General features: G+C 35.7%; 1 protein-coding gene across 1 annotated transcript; it reads right to left on the reverse strand.

The window, feature by feature from the left end:
* Window positions 1–496: 496 nt before the first annotated feature.
* Window positions 497–18,303, reverse strand: EXOC1L (exocyst complex component 1 like). The gene is made up of 3 exons (XM_019740092.2): window positions 17,328–18,303; window positions 8,233–8,363; window positions 497–2,747 (listed from the first exon to the last, which is right to left on the reverse strand). The coding sequence occupies exons 1-3, from the start codon at window positions 17,446–17,448 to the stop codon at window positions 2,481–2,483; spliced, it is 519 nt and encodes a 172-aa protein (XP_019595651.1). The 5' UTR covers window positions 17,449–18,303; the 3' UTR covers window positions 497–2,480.

Raw genomic sequence — 18,303 nt, forward strand, 5'->3', positions numbered from 1 at the left:
CAAAGTTTTAGATTTTTGCCAATTTGACACATGATAAACAGGATCACATTGTAGATTTAATTTAAATTTCTCTTATTATGGGTAAGGTTGAACACTTTTTTCATATGTTTGTGTCATTTGCAATTCTTTTTCTATGAAATAGCTGTTCACATCTTTTGCTAAAGCAAATTGTGTTGTTGGTCTTTTTGACCCTTCAATTTTAGGAGCACTCTATATGTGAAGGATATTAGCATATTGTTATATAAGTTGCAATATTTTTCCCGTTTACCATTTGTCAATTGGTTATTTATAGTTTTTTTTCATGCAAAGGCTTCTTCTATTTATATAGTTAATCATTTTTTTCTTTACTGTTTTTGGATTTGAGTTATCAATGAAATCTAGCTAGGAGTTTTCCCCACTCTAACATTATAAAAAATTCACCCATGTTTTCTTCTAATACTAGACTCAGGTAGTCATTTTTTTCTTTTTAACAGCTTTATTGAGGATATAATTTGCATCCCATACAATTGACCCATGTAAAGTGCATGTCAATGATTCTCAGCATATTACGTTGTTTTGAAAAATTATGATAAAATATATAACATTAAATTTGTCATTTAACTATTTTTAAGTGTACAATTCAGCAGCATTAATTACATTCGCAATGTTGTGCAATCATCACCACCATCTATTTCTAAAACTTTTTCATCATCGCTAACAGAAACTCGGTAACCATTCAGCAATAACTCCCCATTCCTCCCTCCTCCCAGCCCCTGGTAACATCTAATATACTTCCTGTCTCTGAATTTGCCTATTCTAGATATTTCGTGTAAGTCGAATATATAATATTTTCCCTTTTGTGTCTGGCTTATTTCACTTAACATATTTTCAATGTTCATCCACATTGTAGCTTATCTTCAGGGTTTGTCCATGTTGTAGCAAGTATCAGGAGTTTGTGTTTTTATGACAGAGTAATAGCCCACTGTATGTAGATACCAAATTTTGTTTACCCATTCATCTATTGATAGGCACTTGAGTTGTTGCCATCTTTTGGTTATTATGACTAATACTGCAGAGAACATTGGTGTACAAACATCTATTCAGTCCCTGCTTTCAACCCTTTTGGGTATATTCATTCCAACATATGGAATTGCTCGGTCATTTGGTAATTCTGTGTTTAGTTTTTGAAGGAAATGCCAACTATTTTCCACAGTGGTTGTACCATCATGCATTTTCACAAGCAAGGTATGAGGGTTCCAATTTCTTCACATCTTTGCTAACAATTGTTATCCCAGGAGGTGTGAAGTGGTATTTTATTGTGGTTTTAGTTTGCATTTCCCTAATGACTAAAAATATAGAGTAACTTTTCTTGTGCTTATTGTATATCTTCTTTGGATAAATGTCTATTCAAGTCCCTTGTTCATTTTTAACTGGGTTATTTGTCTTTTTGTTATTGAGTTGTAGTTCTTTATATATGTATTCTGGTATATGATTTGCAAATGTTTTCTCCATTCTGTAGGTTGCTTTTCACTTTCTTGATAATATCCTTTGATGCAAAAGTAATTTTTAAGAAACTCAATGTATCTATTTTTTCTTTTGTTGCTCATGCTTTACACATCATAGAATCCATTGCCAGATCCAAGGTCCTGAAAACTTATCTGTTTTCTTCTAGGAGTTTTATAATTTCAGATCTTACATTCAAGTTTTTAATCCATTTTAGCTGATTTTTGTTTATGGTGTACAAGTAAGATTGGCGCCCAGTTTCATTCTTTTGTGTGTAGATATCTAGTTGTAATAGAACCGTTTGTTGAAGATATTATTCTTTTCCCTTTGAGTGAGCTTAGCACCCTTATCAAAAACCAGCCACAATAGGTGATAGGTTTATATCTGAGCTCTCAATTCTATTCCATTGGTCTATATGTCTATCCTTATGCCAGTGCCTCACTCCTTTGATTACTGTAAATTTGTAGTAAGTTTTTCAATTGGAGGTGTGAGTCCTACAACTTTGTACTTCTTTTATAAGATTGTTTGGCTATTCAGAGCCCTTTGCAATTCCATATAAATTTAAGGATTGCTTTTCCATTTCTGCAAAACAAAGTGAAAAGAGAGAAAGCCAGTGGAATTTTGATAGGGATTGTATTGAATCTGTGGATGAGCTTTGGGGATGACCCCTTGACAATATAAAGTCTTCCTATCCATGGATATGGGATGTCTTTCCACATATTACGCCTTTTAAGATACTTCCTGATACTCTTTAGTAGAATACTCATTCAGTCAAAATTATCTGACTCCTTCCAAAGTTACCAAGGAACACATAGGCAAAAGTCCCAAATGTTGAATGATTGCATTAAAACACATTGCACTGCGATTCACAAAGCATCACTTTGTTTTTATATAAATAACAGTCACTGGTGAAGGGGAAAAAACAAAGTCATGACTAAAAATATTTACTTAGGGAATTGCTTTCACAGAATACTGATGAAGGAATATGGTATACATTTTCAGAGTGGCAGGGGACACAGGGATAGGCACACTAGATTGAAAGCATAAAAGCATATTCGCATAAGAACCAAACAATCCTTGTTGTTGGAGGACCAAATGGAGTCATCATTAATGTAAGTAGAATCAAAGTTCACGATCTGTAAGTCCTTCTTAAGATATGCATGGTTCAGCTTATTTACAGTTCGAGCAAAGGAATATTTAGAAGCACAACTATATGCTTCCAAACGGTACACTTTCTTGAAGTGCAGATCGAAAAATGGATTGTCCTAGAAAAGAAAGAGAAACATGATTTCATTTGTAGTCAGGAGAGTAACTAGATATCCTGGATTCTCTCATATTCTTTTGTATATGCTTATTGATTAAATAGTACCAAACATATTTCTAAAATCTACAAATGAGCTTTCCAAAGCTACCTGCTTCAAACATATTGCTTCTAAAAAGAACAACAACAAGAATGAGTATTTTTGAAGAACCTGTAATTTTTCAATTATACAAATAAAACATGTCTCAGAATGTGTAGTTATCAACTCTTCCCAGGGTAGTGAATTTGAGAGGATGGGTAAGGATGGAAGAAGAGAATAAACCCACTTACAAATTTCTGGAGGGGAAAAGAGGTTTTTCCTTTTCTCTACTAGATGGTTGGTTCCTTGTGCAATTCCAAAGGTAGAAGAGGGAAGTATCGGATGGCTTATTAGCATTTGGCATACTACAGACCACCAACTTGCTGATTTAGAAGTTCATCTCCAGGATCATTAAATCATTTGACTGAAACTGAAAAATTGCTAAGGACTGCCTATAGGCTCTTGTTACACTTCTAGTGGAGAAGTTTGGAGAAAAAAATCAAACATCAAGTGATCTAAGTCCTGTATGTAAAAAAAACAATACTTGCTATTATTACTAATACAACAATACCTTGCATTTATAAAGTGCTTTTCAGTTTACAAAATGCTTTCACATTCATTCTCTGCCTAACTCCCAACTCTCCTTGAGGGCAGAGGGTTTGTATTATTTATCTTTGCATTCCTAGTGCTTATCCTTGGCAGCTACTAAGTTTTCAACAAGTGTGTGTTGAACTGCTCTGAAGTATTCCTATAAAAAGAGAAGTGGAGGCAAACAGTGCCCTAAATGACAAGGAGGCAGAGAGAAACCAAATATGAATATGAATAATTAATTACCATGCAGTGTCTGAACATTATTTACAAACTACTTAGGCATTTGCATTTTTTTTAAATAGGAACATTCTTTTAGGAGGCAGGAAAAAGAAGATGAGTTTTGAAGTTAGACAACCATTTTGAATCTCTGATGTAACCATGGGAAAGTACTTGTGTGACTGGTTCTCACTTTTCTCCTCTTTTTAGATAGGGTTGCTATGAAGATTACATGAGATCGATCATATAAACTGTACAGTACGAAGCTTAATAAAAGATAGTACCCTTTTCCAAATCTGCCTCCAAAGACTGTGATACTGGTGTTAATACCAACTTGTTTTATACCATTAACAAATTAAAAAACAAACAAGAATGTACACGGGTGATGTGATTTCAAGCGCAGTGTTCCTCTAGTCACATCTCACAAAAGCTTTCATAATTGCACTTGAAAGACACTTCTGCAGAGAATCTCAATAAAAGGAAATCATACCCATTCCATCACCAAATACTAATCACACTCCTTATATAGTTTCCTCAATGAAACATTTTCTCCTTATCATATGGAAAATATCTTATGTTTTTGAGATACTTAGGATTATTTTTTTCTTTAGCCTAATACTTGAAGCCTGAGCAGGCATGCACATAGAATAGAAATCTCTCTCTCTCTCTCTCTCTCTCTCTCTCTCTCTCTCTCTCTCTCTTCTTTCCGTCCTAGGGTCATGAATTTGGGAGGATGGGTAGGGATGGAAGAAAAGAATAAACTCACTTACAGACTTCTGGAGGGGAGAAAAGTTTTCTCTTTTCTCCTTGGTGCCAAACACACCAAAATTTAAAAATAAGATCCTTCTCTCCCTCCCTCCCTGTCTCCCACCTTCTTCCCCTCCCTTTCTCTTTCTTTCTTGATAGACTCCTAGATCTAAAAGGGGATATCACAGATTATTCAGTAATCACTTGTTTGTAGCTGGGATAATAGTTTCCAGAGTGGTGATGTCCGCATCACACAAGTAGTTATTGGCAGAACCGGGACAAGAACTAAGGTCTCAGTCCACACAACCCCAGTTTGCTCTGTCATCTTCTCTCCCGTTACATCATGTCAGTCTCGAATTCTCCACTCATTTTGATTTCTGCTTTATACATTGACTTCAATTTCAATTCCATTCCATTTTAAAACTGACAACTTTCTGGCTCTAAATTGCTCTATTTAAAATTGTGTCATTGCTATTGAAAAACTATAATAAATGCTGACTCTTTATGATTCAATTCCAAGAGAGAGAAATGGAAAACCCCAGAATAACTGGAATATTTTTACTTCATCTATAGAACAGAAATTTTTAAAAGAAGTACTCTTTGGATAGTATAGATTTTCTTAGGTCCTAAAATAATGAGAAAAATAGAAATATTCAACTTCTGTTTTGTATCAAGTTCACTACCAAAGATAATGATCTTCAAATAGGAAAGAGAAGAATCAACATTGTTGTTATGAAATTAAAGACCGGAAAGGCGAGGAGAAAACAGAGCACTGCTGTCTGCTTTCAATGAATCTAAATTGACGAACTTGATGATTGCATACGCAGACACTGACCAAATTTGTGGAAATAATTGTGGCATCAGTAATGTTTGAGAACTTGAGAAAAAAAGAAAAATGGTTAAAAAAAGAGGTGGGGATGGTTAATTCCTGAAACTACAGATTAGTGAACTTAATATTGATTTATTATAAAATTTAATGCAGTATAGAAATTTTGGCAAGTACGTAAAAGTATAAAGGAGAAAATAATAATTAAAAATTTTGTAATCTTATCACACAGAGATAATCATTGTTAAAATACTAGTTTGTTTCCTATACATATATGTACACATGCATATCTATATGTATTTTTATATTAAAGTTTAAGGTTCAGATTTCAGTTTTTAATAATATGATATACTAAATATGCAAAATGAGAATACTATAGAAAAATTTCATATTAGCCTAACTTTTTGAAAACTTATTAAATGGTGAACAATTGTGTTCCAAGGTATTCTTTTGGAAACATGATTTCTAATGGCTGTGTAATATTACAGCATATTGATATGCAATAATATATTTAACTATTTCCTAAGTGTTGAACATTTATGTAGAATGTATTCTCAGAAAAATGCTATAGGAGTACTTAGGAAAGAAAGCAATGAACCAGCATGGTTTTACCAAGAAGTCATGTCAAACACACCAAAATTTAAACATAGGATTCCTAGGTGATAAGTCAAGATTATAGCAGATTGCATATATTGATTTCAATAAAGATCTTAAGGATAAAATTTAGGTATTCAGACTAGATAATTAATTAACTAAGGCAGAACTAAGTGCTTATGTGTGTCTAATTCTCCATTGTATCCTCAGAGCCTAGCACAGCCTGATATAGCATAAATTCTCAATGAATGAATGTATATGAATTTGTAGAGACGTTAAACAAGCAGTCTAAAGAAGGCAAATTAATAGATTTCTGGGTAAAGGCAAACTCCACCATTTAATAACTATGTGACCTTGGGCAAGTCAATTAATCTTTTTAAGTCTGATTTTTCTCATCTGTAATCAGAAATAATAACAGAATCTAAGTCATGGGGTTTTGTGATGATTATGTGCAATTATATAGAGCTTTGTGTGGTTCCTGGCACCTGATAAGAGTTTACAAAGTGTGAGATGGTAGCAGGTAGCAGTACTACTAATAGTAGTAATAGTAGTAATAATAATGATCACCTATCAATTACCTAGAGGTACCCACTTAGCCCTGCCAGTTTCATCATTTTTTTTCTTTTTTTCCCATCATTTTTTTAATTGACTTGAATGAAGTCCTAAATGTTGTGATCATTAAATCTGCATCATACTACAGTGAATATTAAAACAATCAAAGTACCGTGTTTCCCTGAAAAGAAGACCGAGCCGGACAATAAGCTCTAATGCATCATTTGAAGCAAAACTTAATATAAGACCCGGTCCAATTTTACTATAAGACCAGGTTTTATATAATATAATACCAGGTTAATTTTTGCTCCAAAAAACGTATTAAAGCTGATTGTCTGGTTAGCTCTTATTTTTGGGGCAACATGGTATCAGAAGATTTGATAGATAGGAAGAAAAAGCCAGACTAAGAACATGCATTTAGTAGGATTAAGAATAAATGAGCTTAAGTTCTAATTCATCCAACAATAACAAAATATTTATTGAGTGCCTAATATCTATCAGGCAGAAGGCTATGATAAAAGATAAAAAGCCATGGTGTCAGCCTTTTAGAATCTTCCCATCCAGAGAAGAGACAGAAAAAGTCTACAAATGCAGTTTGTAGGATTATGGCTATAACACATTTATATCCACAATTCGATGGGGGTTTCACGGAGGGAGACATGAGTAGGACTTTACCCAATGGGGAATCTAGGAATGGGACAACATATAAAAGTGACTGAGCATTCTAGGCCTCAAGAGTCGGTAGGTAAGCATTGTGGATGTATACAATTTAATGGGGAATGACCAGGGATAAAGAAAGCAGATCACCAGGGCCCTTTTTTCAGATTTTATTCCATGTAAGTAGGGGTATGGCAGATCTGGTTAAATGGCAATTCATGCACAAAAGACCTAAGGTATCCGTTGATCAAAGGAAATACAAACCAGTCACACTAATTCTAAAACATTGTATTTATTTCTGGAAAAACTGAAGCGTTCCAGAGGAGAGAAAATGATGTAGTGAAGGGTATTGAAGCAATGTCATGGGGAGAAAATAACACCAATGCTACCTCTTCTTAGAGTTTGTATTGTCTTGTCATATTATCTTATATGATCTCCATATGAAGGTTAAAGAATGAAATGGGTACATTTAATCTAGAACACAGATAACTTGAAGGAATATTATAACCATTCTCAAGTATTGGAAAGGCTGCTATGAGAAAGAGGATTGGGTATGTTCTGGATTGATCCAAATGGCAAAAGGAGATGGGTGGATGTTATAGTGAAGCAGGTTTTGGTTAAACGTAAGTAGGAAGTTTAAAACTAAAGTAAGGTAATTCAGAAATGGAATGGACTTCCTCATGTGGTAATGAGTTCTCCATCAGTAGAAGAGTTCAAGGAGAAACTAGGAAAACTACTTGTCACGTGGTCAAGTGGAGAGATTGGTGTATACACCCTTCCCCCACCCCTTCAGCTGTAAGGTTGTAGGATTTCCAAGAGTTATTGGTCCTTCTGGAGGATCAAGTGACTAACTGACAGTAAAATTTGAAGATGAGGGAAGGCATCCTCAAAATTTATGGCAGAAATTGGGGTGGAGAGAGAGTAGTGGTGGAAGCTTTTTATATTTAAAGTTTCAGGATTGACTGGGAGATTGTGTTTAACCTGTTAAGAAGCCCTTGGGAAAGATGCTTTTAAATCTAATAGACAAAATTCAAATTTAAACTCATAAAAATAAAACAAGAATAAAAAAACCCAGTGGACCATCCCAGTAGATTAAACCATACCACTTAAGAACAATATGTCATCTTAGCAGTTAATTACATGCCAAGAATATATGAAGTAGGATATTGAACATGAAGATCTCCCGTATATCGATCCCACATCTCCCTTAAAAAGCATAACACTTACGGTATCTGCTTCTTTTCCATCAATCATCTGTAGATCATTCAAAGACCACTTTTTTGTTACTTCATATTTTTCATCTAAACCTATTCTGTAATGTTTCACCATAATTATTTTTACTTCTTCATTTTTGGTCACTGCAGGACAGAAAAACACTTAGTTTACATAAACTCTGAGAGATAATAAATTATTCATCATCATACTTTTCAGTATTTATGTATCTCTTTTTCTTATAATGAGCTTGAAACTACATTAAACCTGCACTCCATTTATGAACCCTGATGTTATCTGAACTTTCATGAGTTTGCCCCAAAATTTGCTCAATGTGTTAACTTTATTTTTGCTACAATTGTGGTTACATGCTGCCACAATAATGTCTGTCAGGTAGAACATAGACCTATGTGCTTTCAGTTATGAGCCTTGTGGTGGGGAATGGGGTTCAACTCAGGGCAGAAAATAAGGGACTTAGAGTTAGCATAGTAAGTGCTAAAGTATTTGACAGAACAAGCTGGAATTTTAATTTATGATAATATAAGAAATTGAGGTCAGGAAAGTAAACAGTTCTGCTCACAGCAACACAGTGTTAAAGACTGACCATGCAAATACTACTGGGTACACCGTGAGATTTTTGATGAAGTGCTTGTATCACAGCTACTGTTGACCTACAGCTGCTTTGTTTGAGATTTTTAATCCTTTCTAGTGTGTTGTTGCCAAAATTTTAGTATTCAACGTGTGCCACTGAGACAAAAAGTTTTAGTACTATACTTTGAGAGGTATGGACAAATCATTGATTATTTTATGTGAACAGAATTAGGAAATAATTTCCTGGCCATAAAATCATTGTCTTTTGTCTCATATGAACACAGTGGAAGAATCAACATTTGATGTTAGAATCCCTGAATTGAAAATTTTCAGTGAGTTTGGATTATAAAGGAGTATTTACTGAGTGTCTGCTATTTTGCCTGATAGAAGTATTATAGATGCCACAGAGGGTGCAAGTATGAGACATGATCCCCGTCCTCTGGAAAGTTATGATTTTGTTGAGGAGGCAAAGATAACACACATGAGTTACATAAAATATATAGTAAAAGGTATCTAGGTATATTATGTACAGGTGGCAATCGGAATTGGATATCTTTTTATTATTATTATTATTATTATTATTATTAGTTTCAGGTGTACAAAACAATGTAATAGTTAGACATTTATACCCCTCACAAAGTGATAACTCCCCTCCCCCAATCTACTACCCCTCTGACTTCGTATATAGCTGTTACAGTTTCACTGACTCTAGTCCTTATATGTACTCCACATCCTGTGACTATATACATATACATATATACATATACATATACATATACATATACATATACATATACATATACATATACATATATATATATATATATATATATATATATATTTATATATATATTTATCGGAATTGAATATCTTAAACTTTCAAAATGGATGATGTCACTTAGAGAGTTCTAAGCTGGTCTGTCTTCCTAGAGTAAAACTGAAATTTGTCCGTCTTTAGGGAAGACTCTCTTTTGGTTCTGGGAAGTACTACTTTGATATGCCCTCCTAGTTAAGAAGATATAAAGCATAATATTGCAGTATAATCATAGTGATAGATAAGCGATGTAGAACAGACTATATATTTAACAGTTCTGGGAAGAGAGAGGATTGGAATAGTTGAGGAAGGAATTATGAAAGAAATATAATTTGAGATAGAGCTTTAAAATTAGTTCACTTTGGAAAGGCAGGGATGGTACTGAAGGCATTTCTAGGTAAAGGACAGCAAAGAAATGAATGGACAACAGAAGCTAAACTGCATCAGGTAGATTCGGAGAAAGTGAACAGTATAGACTGTTTGGTGTTAGGATATGGGGAGGCAATAGGATTCCCTAGGTTGAGAAGGTTGTGAAAATGTTTTGAAAGACTCTGGATTTGAAACGTGACAAAACCCACTGTAGACTTGTGATGTTTGAATCCCCACTCTGATAGGAGGGGTTGCTGGCTGGCTTGGACAGTGAGAACTCCAAAATTGGGGCTGGTGAAAGGAGTAATTCTCCTCTGACAGTGCAGGTGATACTGAATGAAATTAAGGCAACCAGTTGAGCTGAAATTTGATGATGGAGCTGAGTTCTGTCCCCTATAGAAGAGAGTCTGAGCGGGTTGACAAATTTAAGAAGAGGGTGATATGTCCGGTGTTTAGTGAAAGTTCATACAGTAATACATAGTCAATAGGTTTCCTTCCTCTTTGAGCAGGAGGCTAATACAGTGGTGTCTTGTTAAAGGAGAATTTTTTGGAAGCGGTGATACACAGGATACATTGAAGAAGAAAAGAAAAAGGAGCAGAAGATCCCTGGAGGAGTCAGTGTGACTCAGTGGGCTCTGGCATTAGATATTCTGGATTCAAATTATGACATCACTTCTTACAGTGTTGTCCGAGTAAACTACTTAATCTCTAGAGAGATTAAACCTCAGTTCTCTCATGTTATAAAGTGGACATCAGAGTGATACAAACTCATAGGGTGTAAAGATTAAAGATGAAGTGTAAAAATGACTTAGGATAGTGCCTGGTTTATAGCAATTGTTAAAGTGTTTCATTTTGTTTGTTTTTAGAGACTGTTGTCATAGTCTAGGCATAGTATATGGGCTATGGAAATAGAAGTGGCAAATCCAAGTAAGAGTCAAATGAGGCATTGCCAACTCTGGATGGAAGTAACACTAGATGGATTCAAAATAGGAAAGAATAGAGAGGGCAAGCTGGTTGGGTGGAATAATGATCAATCTCAGACGAGAAGGAGACGGAAGTTTATAGTTTAGGAATGGAGATATGGACTTGGGATTTTTCTGTGTGGACAGGTTTGCAAGATGAGGTTGATAGGGAAAAGAACAGGAGAAAGAGGTGAGGCAGAGAGGAGAAGAAAAAGGTACCAGCAGAGAGGTCTGAGAAGGGGCCATCAGAAAAGAGACAAGGCTACCAGTGCAAGGCTATGGAAATCGACAGGACAGAAAATGTCAAAGATTTGGAGACAATCCTGTGAAGGCACTTTGTTGGATAAAGCCAGAATTCATTCCTGGCACTGAATCTGTCTTGGGGAAGATCATTGATTTCTTCCCTGAGGGCAGTTTTTCTAGAATGATGAAGGCAGATGCAGCTTGCAGAGGGCTCCTTCATGCACTAACTAATATTGAGTGCATGATACTGTCTGCCAGTTTCTGGGTTAGATAGGATTTAGAAAACAAAGAGGAAGAGACTAAAGGCTATGTTTTAAATCACATATTCCAAGAGATTGGAAGAAGAGGGATTGCATATTTTGGGGACAAAGGGAGTGTGATTGAGGACCTTGTTCTGGAAGGGACCTAGAGCATAAGATTTTTTTTTTAAGGAGGACACAGCTCACATTGGCCCATGCAGGGATTGAACCAGCAACCTTGGTGTTATTAGTACCACAGTCTAACCAACTGAGCTAACCGGCCACCCCTAGAGCATAAGATTTTTTTAACCAGGGGTAAAAAAAAAAAAAAAGGCTGAGTCCTGAAATTGTGTGCAAAAGTTGGTGGATTTCTGTTCATGTACACTTCTCTAGCCCTAAAAACAGCCAATTTGTGGACAAAAAGAGGCAGTTCTGGCTGTCCAGAAAAAGGCTCTACCTCAGAATCAAACGTGGATATTCTTGTTCTAGCTAGCTGTCTCACTCGCTTCCTAGCGGGTGAGAGAGGAGGGGGGTGGGGAAAAAAAACTGGGTATTGTATGACAATACAATTTGAAGCAAATTCCACTGCCTTATCTACATGTTCTGATAACCAGCTAATTGACTATAGACCCACTGATTCATTTCATTAGTTTGATAAATATTTGAGTGCCCCTTTATAGAAAGCCCTGTGCTGAGCACTGAAAAAAAATGAATTTCCATAAGACACCCTTCCTACTCTCACTGAGATGACAGGGAGTGAGGCTTCAGAAAGAAAACACTTGATCACCATGCTGTGAATGAGCACGGACAGGGTGATTAGGAACATGGAGAAGGGACATCTTCATGCAACTTGGGGTCCGGGACAGCTTCTTGAAGGAGGTCATCTGGGTTGTAAAGGGCAGTGGGAGTTAGCACAATGAAGAAAGGGGTAAAGGGAGTTCTGGAACAGCATGTGTACAAAAATATGAAATCCTAGACACTACTGAGTCCTTACAGGTATTTGGTGTGTGAGAGTGAATAGGTGGTAGGAAGGAGGTTAGGTAGGAGCTAAGTCCTGAAAGGTCTAGAATGCTAGGCAAAGGAGTTCAAAGGTTATCGTGAAAGCTGTGTGTGGCGGGTAGTTTGCGGGGAGGGTTGTCACTAAAGGATTTTAAGTGGATAGGCCGAGCTTTAAATTTTAGAAAGCTTTTTTGGGGACAGTTCTGTAAAGGATGGGTTGCGGGGAGGGTTAAGAAGGTAGGATCTACCAGTTATCAAGTTTTCTTACATTGATGGTCACTGTCCCACTAACACCAAACTAAGAAAATTAAAAAGCATGCTTTAAAAGTTAACCTTTTATTACAGTGATGCAGCACAGAGACTGTTCAACCTCCTTAATTGGGCCAAATAGCTTCTTCTGGAGCCAAGGAGGCTCTAGGAATTGTCTTTAGCCAAGAGGCGAAGAAGACTACTCAGGCTGGTGGACCCAATCCCTAATTTCCACCCTTGAGCTGTGCTATTTGCCAAAATTAAATGGCCCTATTCAACATTAATGAAGTGGCAAAGTGGAAATGTATCACACTGTCTTAAAACAGAAATGTGTTTATATCATCAAAAGGCCAGAGTTGGTTTCAGTAATATCAGAGGTGATTGTGCAACAATTATTTAGTGAGTATATCTGTAGACCCAGGGAATTTCAGAATGAACCTGCTCTAGTTTTTGTATTTTTAGTTAGCATATTCAGAATCTTAAATCATGCCAACCATTTTCACTTTTAATTTCAAAATAAACATTGTCATTAATAGCTGCCTCTATTACCATTTTAAAATGGTCACTATTATTCTTGAGGCTAAATGGAAAGAAAATTTGCCAATTGAACAAATATAATTTGGCAGAATAGAGGAAAAACAGTACCTCGTGAGGAAGCTGCACTAATAATTTAGTTATTAGTTAAATAACTAAACAACCGGTCTTTTACAACCCCAGTGTTACATAAGTGTTTTCAACATTGAAAGTAAATAATAGGGAAAAATTGCCATGAGTTATCTAAGACAAGAAGCTTCAGTAAAATGTTTCAATGTATTGATGATGTCTTTGGGTCATTGAGAATGCTATTATTGATTTCATAAAAAAGTAGTTTTCATATAACATTTTTTCTAGACATATTTTTATAAAATCAATTTTCAGATTATCCTGGGTACCATAGATTGAACGTTTGTGTCCCCCCTAAAATTCAAATCCTAACCTCCAAGGCGACATTATTGGGAGGTGGGGCATGTGTGAGGTGATTAGGTCATATTGTAAATGATTTGGCAAAATTGCCCTCATAGATGGCATTAGTGCTCTTATAAAATTAGACCCCACAGAGATCCCTCGCCCCTTCTGCCATGCAACATTGCAGATAGAAGATGGCAGTCTATGAGGAAGCGGGACCTCACCAGACGTGGAATCTGCCACTGCCATGATCTTGGACTTCCCCAGCTCCAGAACTGTGAGAAATAAATGTCTGTTGTTTATAAGCTACCCAGTCTCTAGTATTTTGTTTCTTTTTCTTCTCAACTTATTTAATACTCTTATTGTAAATGATTTGGCAAAATTGTTAGATTCTCTGTTTCGCAGAGAAGTAGTTCTGTTCTGTCATCAAAATATGTGGAGAAATTATACATACTGTTTTCATAATTCTAGCAAATGCCAATTATTTTCAAATTAATACCTATGAATGGAAAGTTTTTCTAAATATATAAGGATACTTAAAAATAATCTGTATCTGAATATGTATATAATTATTTGTAAAATACAAAATTTAATATATAATTTTGTTATATATTAAATATACATACTTACATATGTTTAGTGTATATTTTATTTTTAGTATATATATTTACCTGTAGTATATAGTATTTATACATATATTTCAGCATATGTTTTCACAGATAATATATTTTTTCTGTATAATTAAAAAATATAACCCTATATTTTATTTTACTTAGTTGGAATAAAATTTATCATGTTTGGTTTTTCTTCCTAGTTGGGACTTAACAGGAGATCACTATGTGCAATGCAGGTGTTATTATTTCCCTTCCAGATATGTCAACACTGAGGCCAGAAAGGTTAATTATTTTGCCCCAAATTTCACAGCTGGCAGGTGGGCAAAGCAATCGGGTTTCACACGAGATCTGTCTGATTCCAAGCCTTCCAAGGACCATTCCACCATGCCCTGTTACTTCCCATTTAATTATGGTTAATGCTTTATATGCCATTTCATGTCCTTCAGAATTTCTTGAATTCATTTGCATTCTCATCATTGCACAAGTGACTTTCCCCTGTCAGGTGCCCACACATAATAAATAGAACTCCTTCCTCCTTCATAAGAAGATGCTGCATTTAACTGCCAGAGATAATGATGTTCTAGGCTGGGGGAAACTAATCCCGAGGAGAAATGACCATATAAACCCTGAGGTGGGGGGACACGAAGGTTCAGAAAATCCCCACCATACATCCTAGCAAACCAGAGAGGATGATTGAGTTTATGACATCTGATTTTTTGACACTGACCAGGTCATGTATCAAAATAACAGTAAATCACAATCATCTGGTTGTGACACCCTTGCAAATGACAGACTTTGATTAGATAAATAGAAAGTTTAATTTATTTAAAACATGTCTTCTTTAATTTGAAAATACATGATAAAATTTGACTACTCTAAACCTGTGATTCTTAAAAATTTAGAAGTGCTGGATTGTAGGATATAAAAGGAAAGTATAACTGTGCATCTCACTGCTCCCTGAGGATGACGCATATTCAAAATCTGGAGTTACCTTCCGCAACAATTGTGATATGACCTGTTTGATTCATATCAATGGAAATTTTCTGAGTAAATCATGGTCAAAGGTTTAGGATTGTCAAGACTCACATTGATTTTTACCTCAAAGTACTATTCTTGTCTAAATGTATTTGAAATGGTCATAAAGAGACGTTGATGTTGATCAAATTGATGTGATATAGAGAAGAGTTGTGAAAATTTAGTGAAATCATGACTTTTAATATTAACTTTTATCTGGACTATTACAATATTGTCTTCTCTTCCTCACATCTGAGAGGACCTTGTTTTTCCTTGCTTCTTACAGGACAGAATCATTGAATTTTACTAGTGAAAGTGATACCTACTCTACTTGGTCATTTTCCAGAAGAGAAAATGGAATCTTAAAGAGGTAGCTTTCACCACGTTAATAATGCAACCACTTGAAACCTTCCAATCCTAGTTAAAAGGATTCATGTCATTTATGAGAAAAGATAGCAGGTGACCCCTGGCCACAGTATTTTTCTCAGAACTCAAGGATACTGGGGGGGGGGGGGGGGGGAAATCACATCTATTTCCGTAAATTTAATTCTGGGAGACTTTTTTTCTCCTAGGCAGAACAAGTTTGTTTAATTATATAGTTGGAGGGAGGTATTAAGATATAGTTAGTAAATTGGATATATGTACATATATTTGTGATTATTTTATTTTTATGAAATTTTCTTTAAAAATACTTGTATACTAATGCTATATGATGAGTAATTAGCTTTATAAAGTTGGATCACAATAGGTATAAAAATTATCAAATATTAATTAATGTTAGAATAAGCATCTTCTCTAATATATTAAGTCAAAATATTTTAAGATTTGATGGTTAGGATACAATACAGTTTCTAAAATTGCTTCATTTGACTTTTTTCCATACTTTGAATTCTTTCCTGTTGCCTGGGTTGGTTAAGCATTTTACCTTGCTAAAATGCCAAGTCCCCACACTTTGCATTTATGTAGCAAAATATGCTAGGTAAAGTGTTAGCATATAGCACTGTTTTTATTATTGAGTAAATATTATATCTATTAGGAATAATAGAATTTTAAAGAATTCTTAGCACTTTCTTTAAAGATGTTTTACTTCTCTTACAGTACTTCCTCTTGACACCTTTACAAAGTCCTTCTAAGCCAATAACCAGGAAGGGAATTATAACAAGTTGTTTTCTGAAAATGCTGAGGTGTGTACCTTATAAAGAAAAGTCCACATGAACACTAAGAGTGTCTAAGTTCTTTTCTACTAAGTCCCTGAAAAGTATTAAAAGGCATGGATTGGGGAAAAAGGAATGCTGTATATTAAATTCAATAATGGTACAAGCATTTCTGTCTAAATTCAACACAAAAATTACAGGCTAGGCAAGTCATAATTGAGTGCAAAAGCCTTTCTACTTTTGGATAATTTTCATGAATTTTAAAACATGAGGAAAAAATCTTTATTTTAGTTACATAGTTTAGAGTACATTTCCTCAATCTTCAAATTCCATCTTCATGAAGTCATTTCTACTATTAAAGTATTTCTGTGAACATACTTTGTACCGGAGAAATGATTTTTAAAAGATCATTTCTCTATTCCAAATAAATCCTCAGAAGAAAATTTAAGGTCTTTTTATTATACTTTCCTAGCATGCAAAGGGAAAAGCCCAGTTTTCCAGATTAGTTGGAAGTGGGGCTGTAGAACTGAATTCTCCAATGTACTTAAAAGTATACAGAGAGCTCTCTGTTGACTTTTTAAAAATGAGGTCTTCAACAGTAAAACTGCATGCCATGCCAGTGAATTAAAGATTGCAGACAAAATAATCAAATCAGGAAAAGTACACACCCAGTTTCATTTCTAAACAATTAGCCAAAATACTCTCAACACCATATTCTTTACTGTCTTAGATTTTAGCACTTAAAAAAAAATTTCTGTAAAATCCAAATTCTTAAACTTGGCATAGTTAAGTGCTTTCACGAGAAGATACATGTGCTGTTATTGTACAGGAAAGTAAATGCAAAAAAATGCTCCTCTAGCACTCAAGCATTTGGGGATTATTTACGTTTAGAAATGATAATAGAAAGAACAGATTACCTGACACACAGAGGTAATACCTGTCCTGGACCGAGAACTCTATTTCGATAAACTCGTACAGATTCTGCGAGAGTGGCGTAAACAGTTTCTTCTCCAAGTCCTCTTTTACCAATGATGACATTTCCTCCAGTTGCACTTGGCCTGATACCTTGGCTCAAGCTCACCTTTTCTCTCCTTTTGCTGCCTAATTGCTTGTTTTGTTTTGCAGCTCCTTGATGAGTGGGGCTCACCTCCCAGCCCTCGCTCTCTTAACTTCTCATTCCCAGCCAGACCCAGCTCGCAGAGCACTCGGCGCGGTCAGACCCCTCGCTGCGGTATCTGCTCAGTGGCAGCGGCGGCAGCAGCAGCCAAAAGACAGCAGCAGCGCTGGCCCCACCGTCACTCTTCAGCATCCAGGCTCAGGCAGGCTGCTCGCTGGAGCTCTCCTGTGGTTTGTTGATGGGGAACGTATTGATGAACACCAGCAGATGTACTTGTGGAGTCCCCTGGTTATTGTAGTCTAGCAGCCTTTTCCCCCTTTCACATCCCTCTGCGGAGGAAGACCACTACTTCAGTTGATGCCATTATATAAACCAGCTGTCTGGCTCTATTGATTGGGATCATCTTCCATTAAGAAGTTTGCTGTCATCGGCAAGACAAAAAGCAACCGTGCTTGCTCCTGTCACTTCCAACAAGTCTCTTTCCCTCCTTTCTTCCCCTCCTGAGATTCATTCAGACCCATGCCTCCGTGAGAGTCAGCACCGATTCCTGGGTCTAAATTATTTTTAAAATGGGCTCACTTTCATGTTATTTATTCCTCTACTCACAAAGAAAAAATTCGAGGTAAAGCACTATATTTGTTTCTCGGGAGAGTGACTTTCCTAGCCTCAAGAAGAGCTTATTATCATCTACTAGAGATCAGTCCACAGATAACTGTCATAAATATTTAAAAGTGATAGATAGTAAAAAAGAGAACACAGAAATGATATCTGCACCT

This window comes from Rhinolophus sinicus, linkage group LG02, assembly GCF_036562045.2.
Source record: "Rhinolophus sinicus isolate RSC01 linkage group LG02, ASM3656204v1, whole genome shotgun sequence".
Lineage (NCBI taxonomy): Eukaryota > Metazoa > Chordata > Mammalia > Chiroptera > Rhinolophidae > Rhinolophus > Rhinolophus sinicus.

Coding starts and splice junctions, on each gene's coding strand:
- EXOC1L (XM_019740092.2), bottom strand. CDS start 17,448: ATGTCATCATTGGTAAAAGAGGACTTGGAGAAGAAACTGTTTACGCCA. Junction 8,364..17,327: donor GTATTACCTCTGTGTGTCAG/GTAATCTGTTCT, acceptor TCTGTCCTGCAG/TGACCAAAAATGAAGAAGTA. Junction 2,748..8,232: donor ATGGAAAAGAAGCAGATACC/GTAAGTGTTATG, acceptor TTTCTTTTCTAG/GACAATCCATTTTTCGATCT.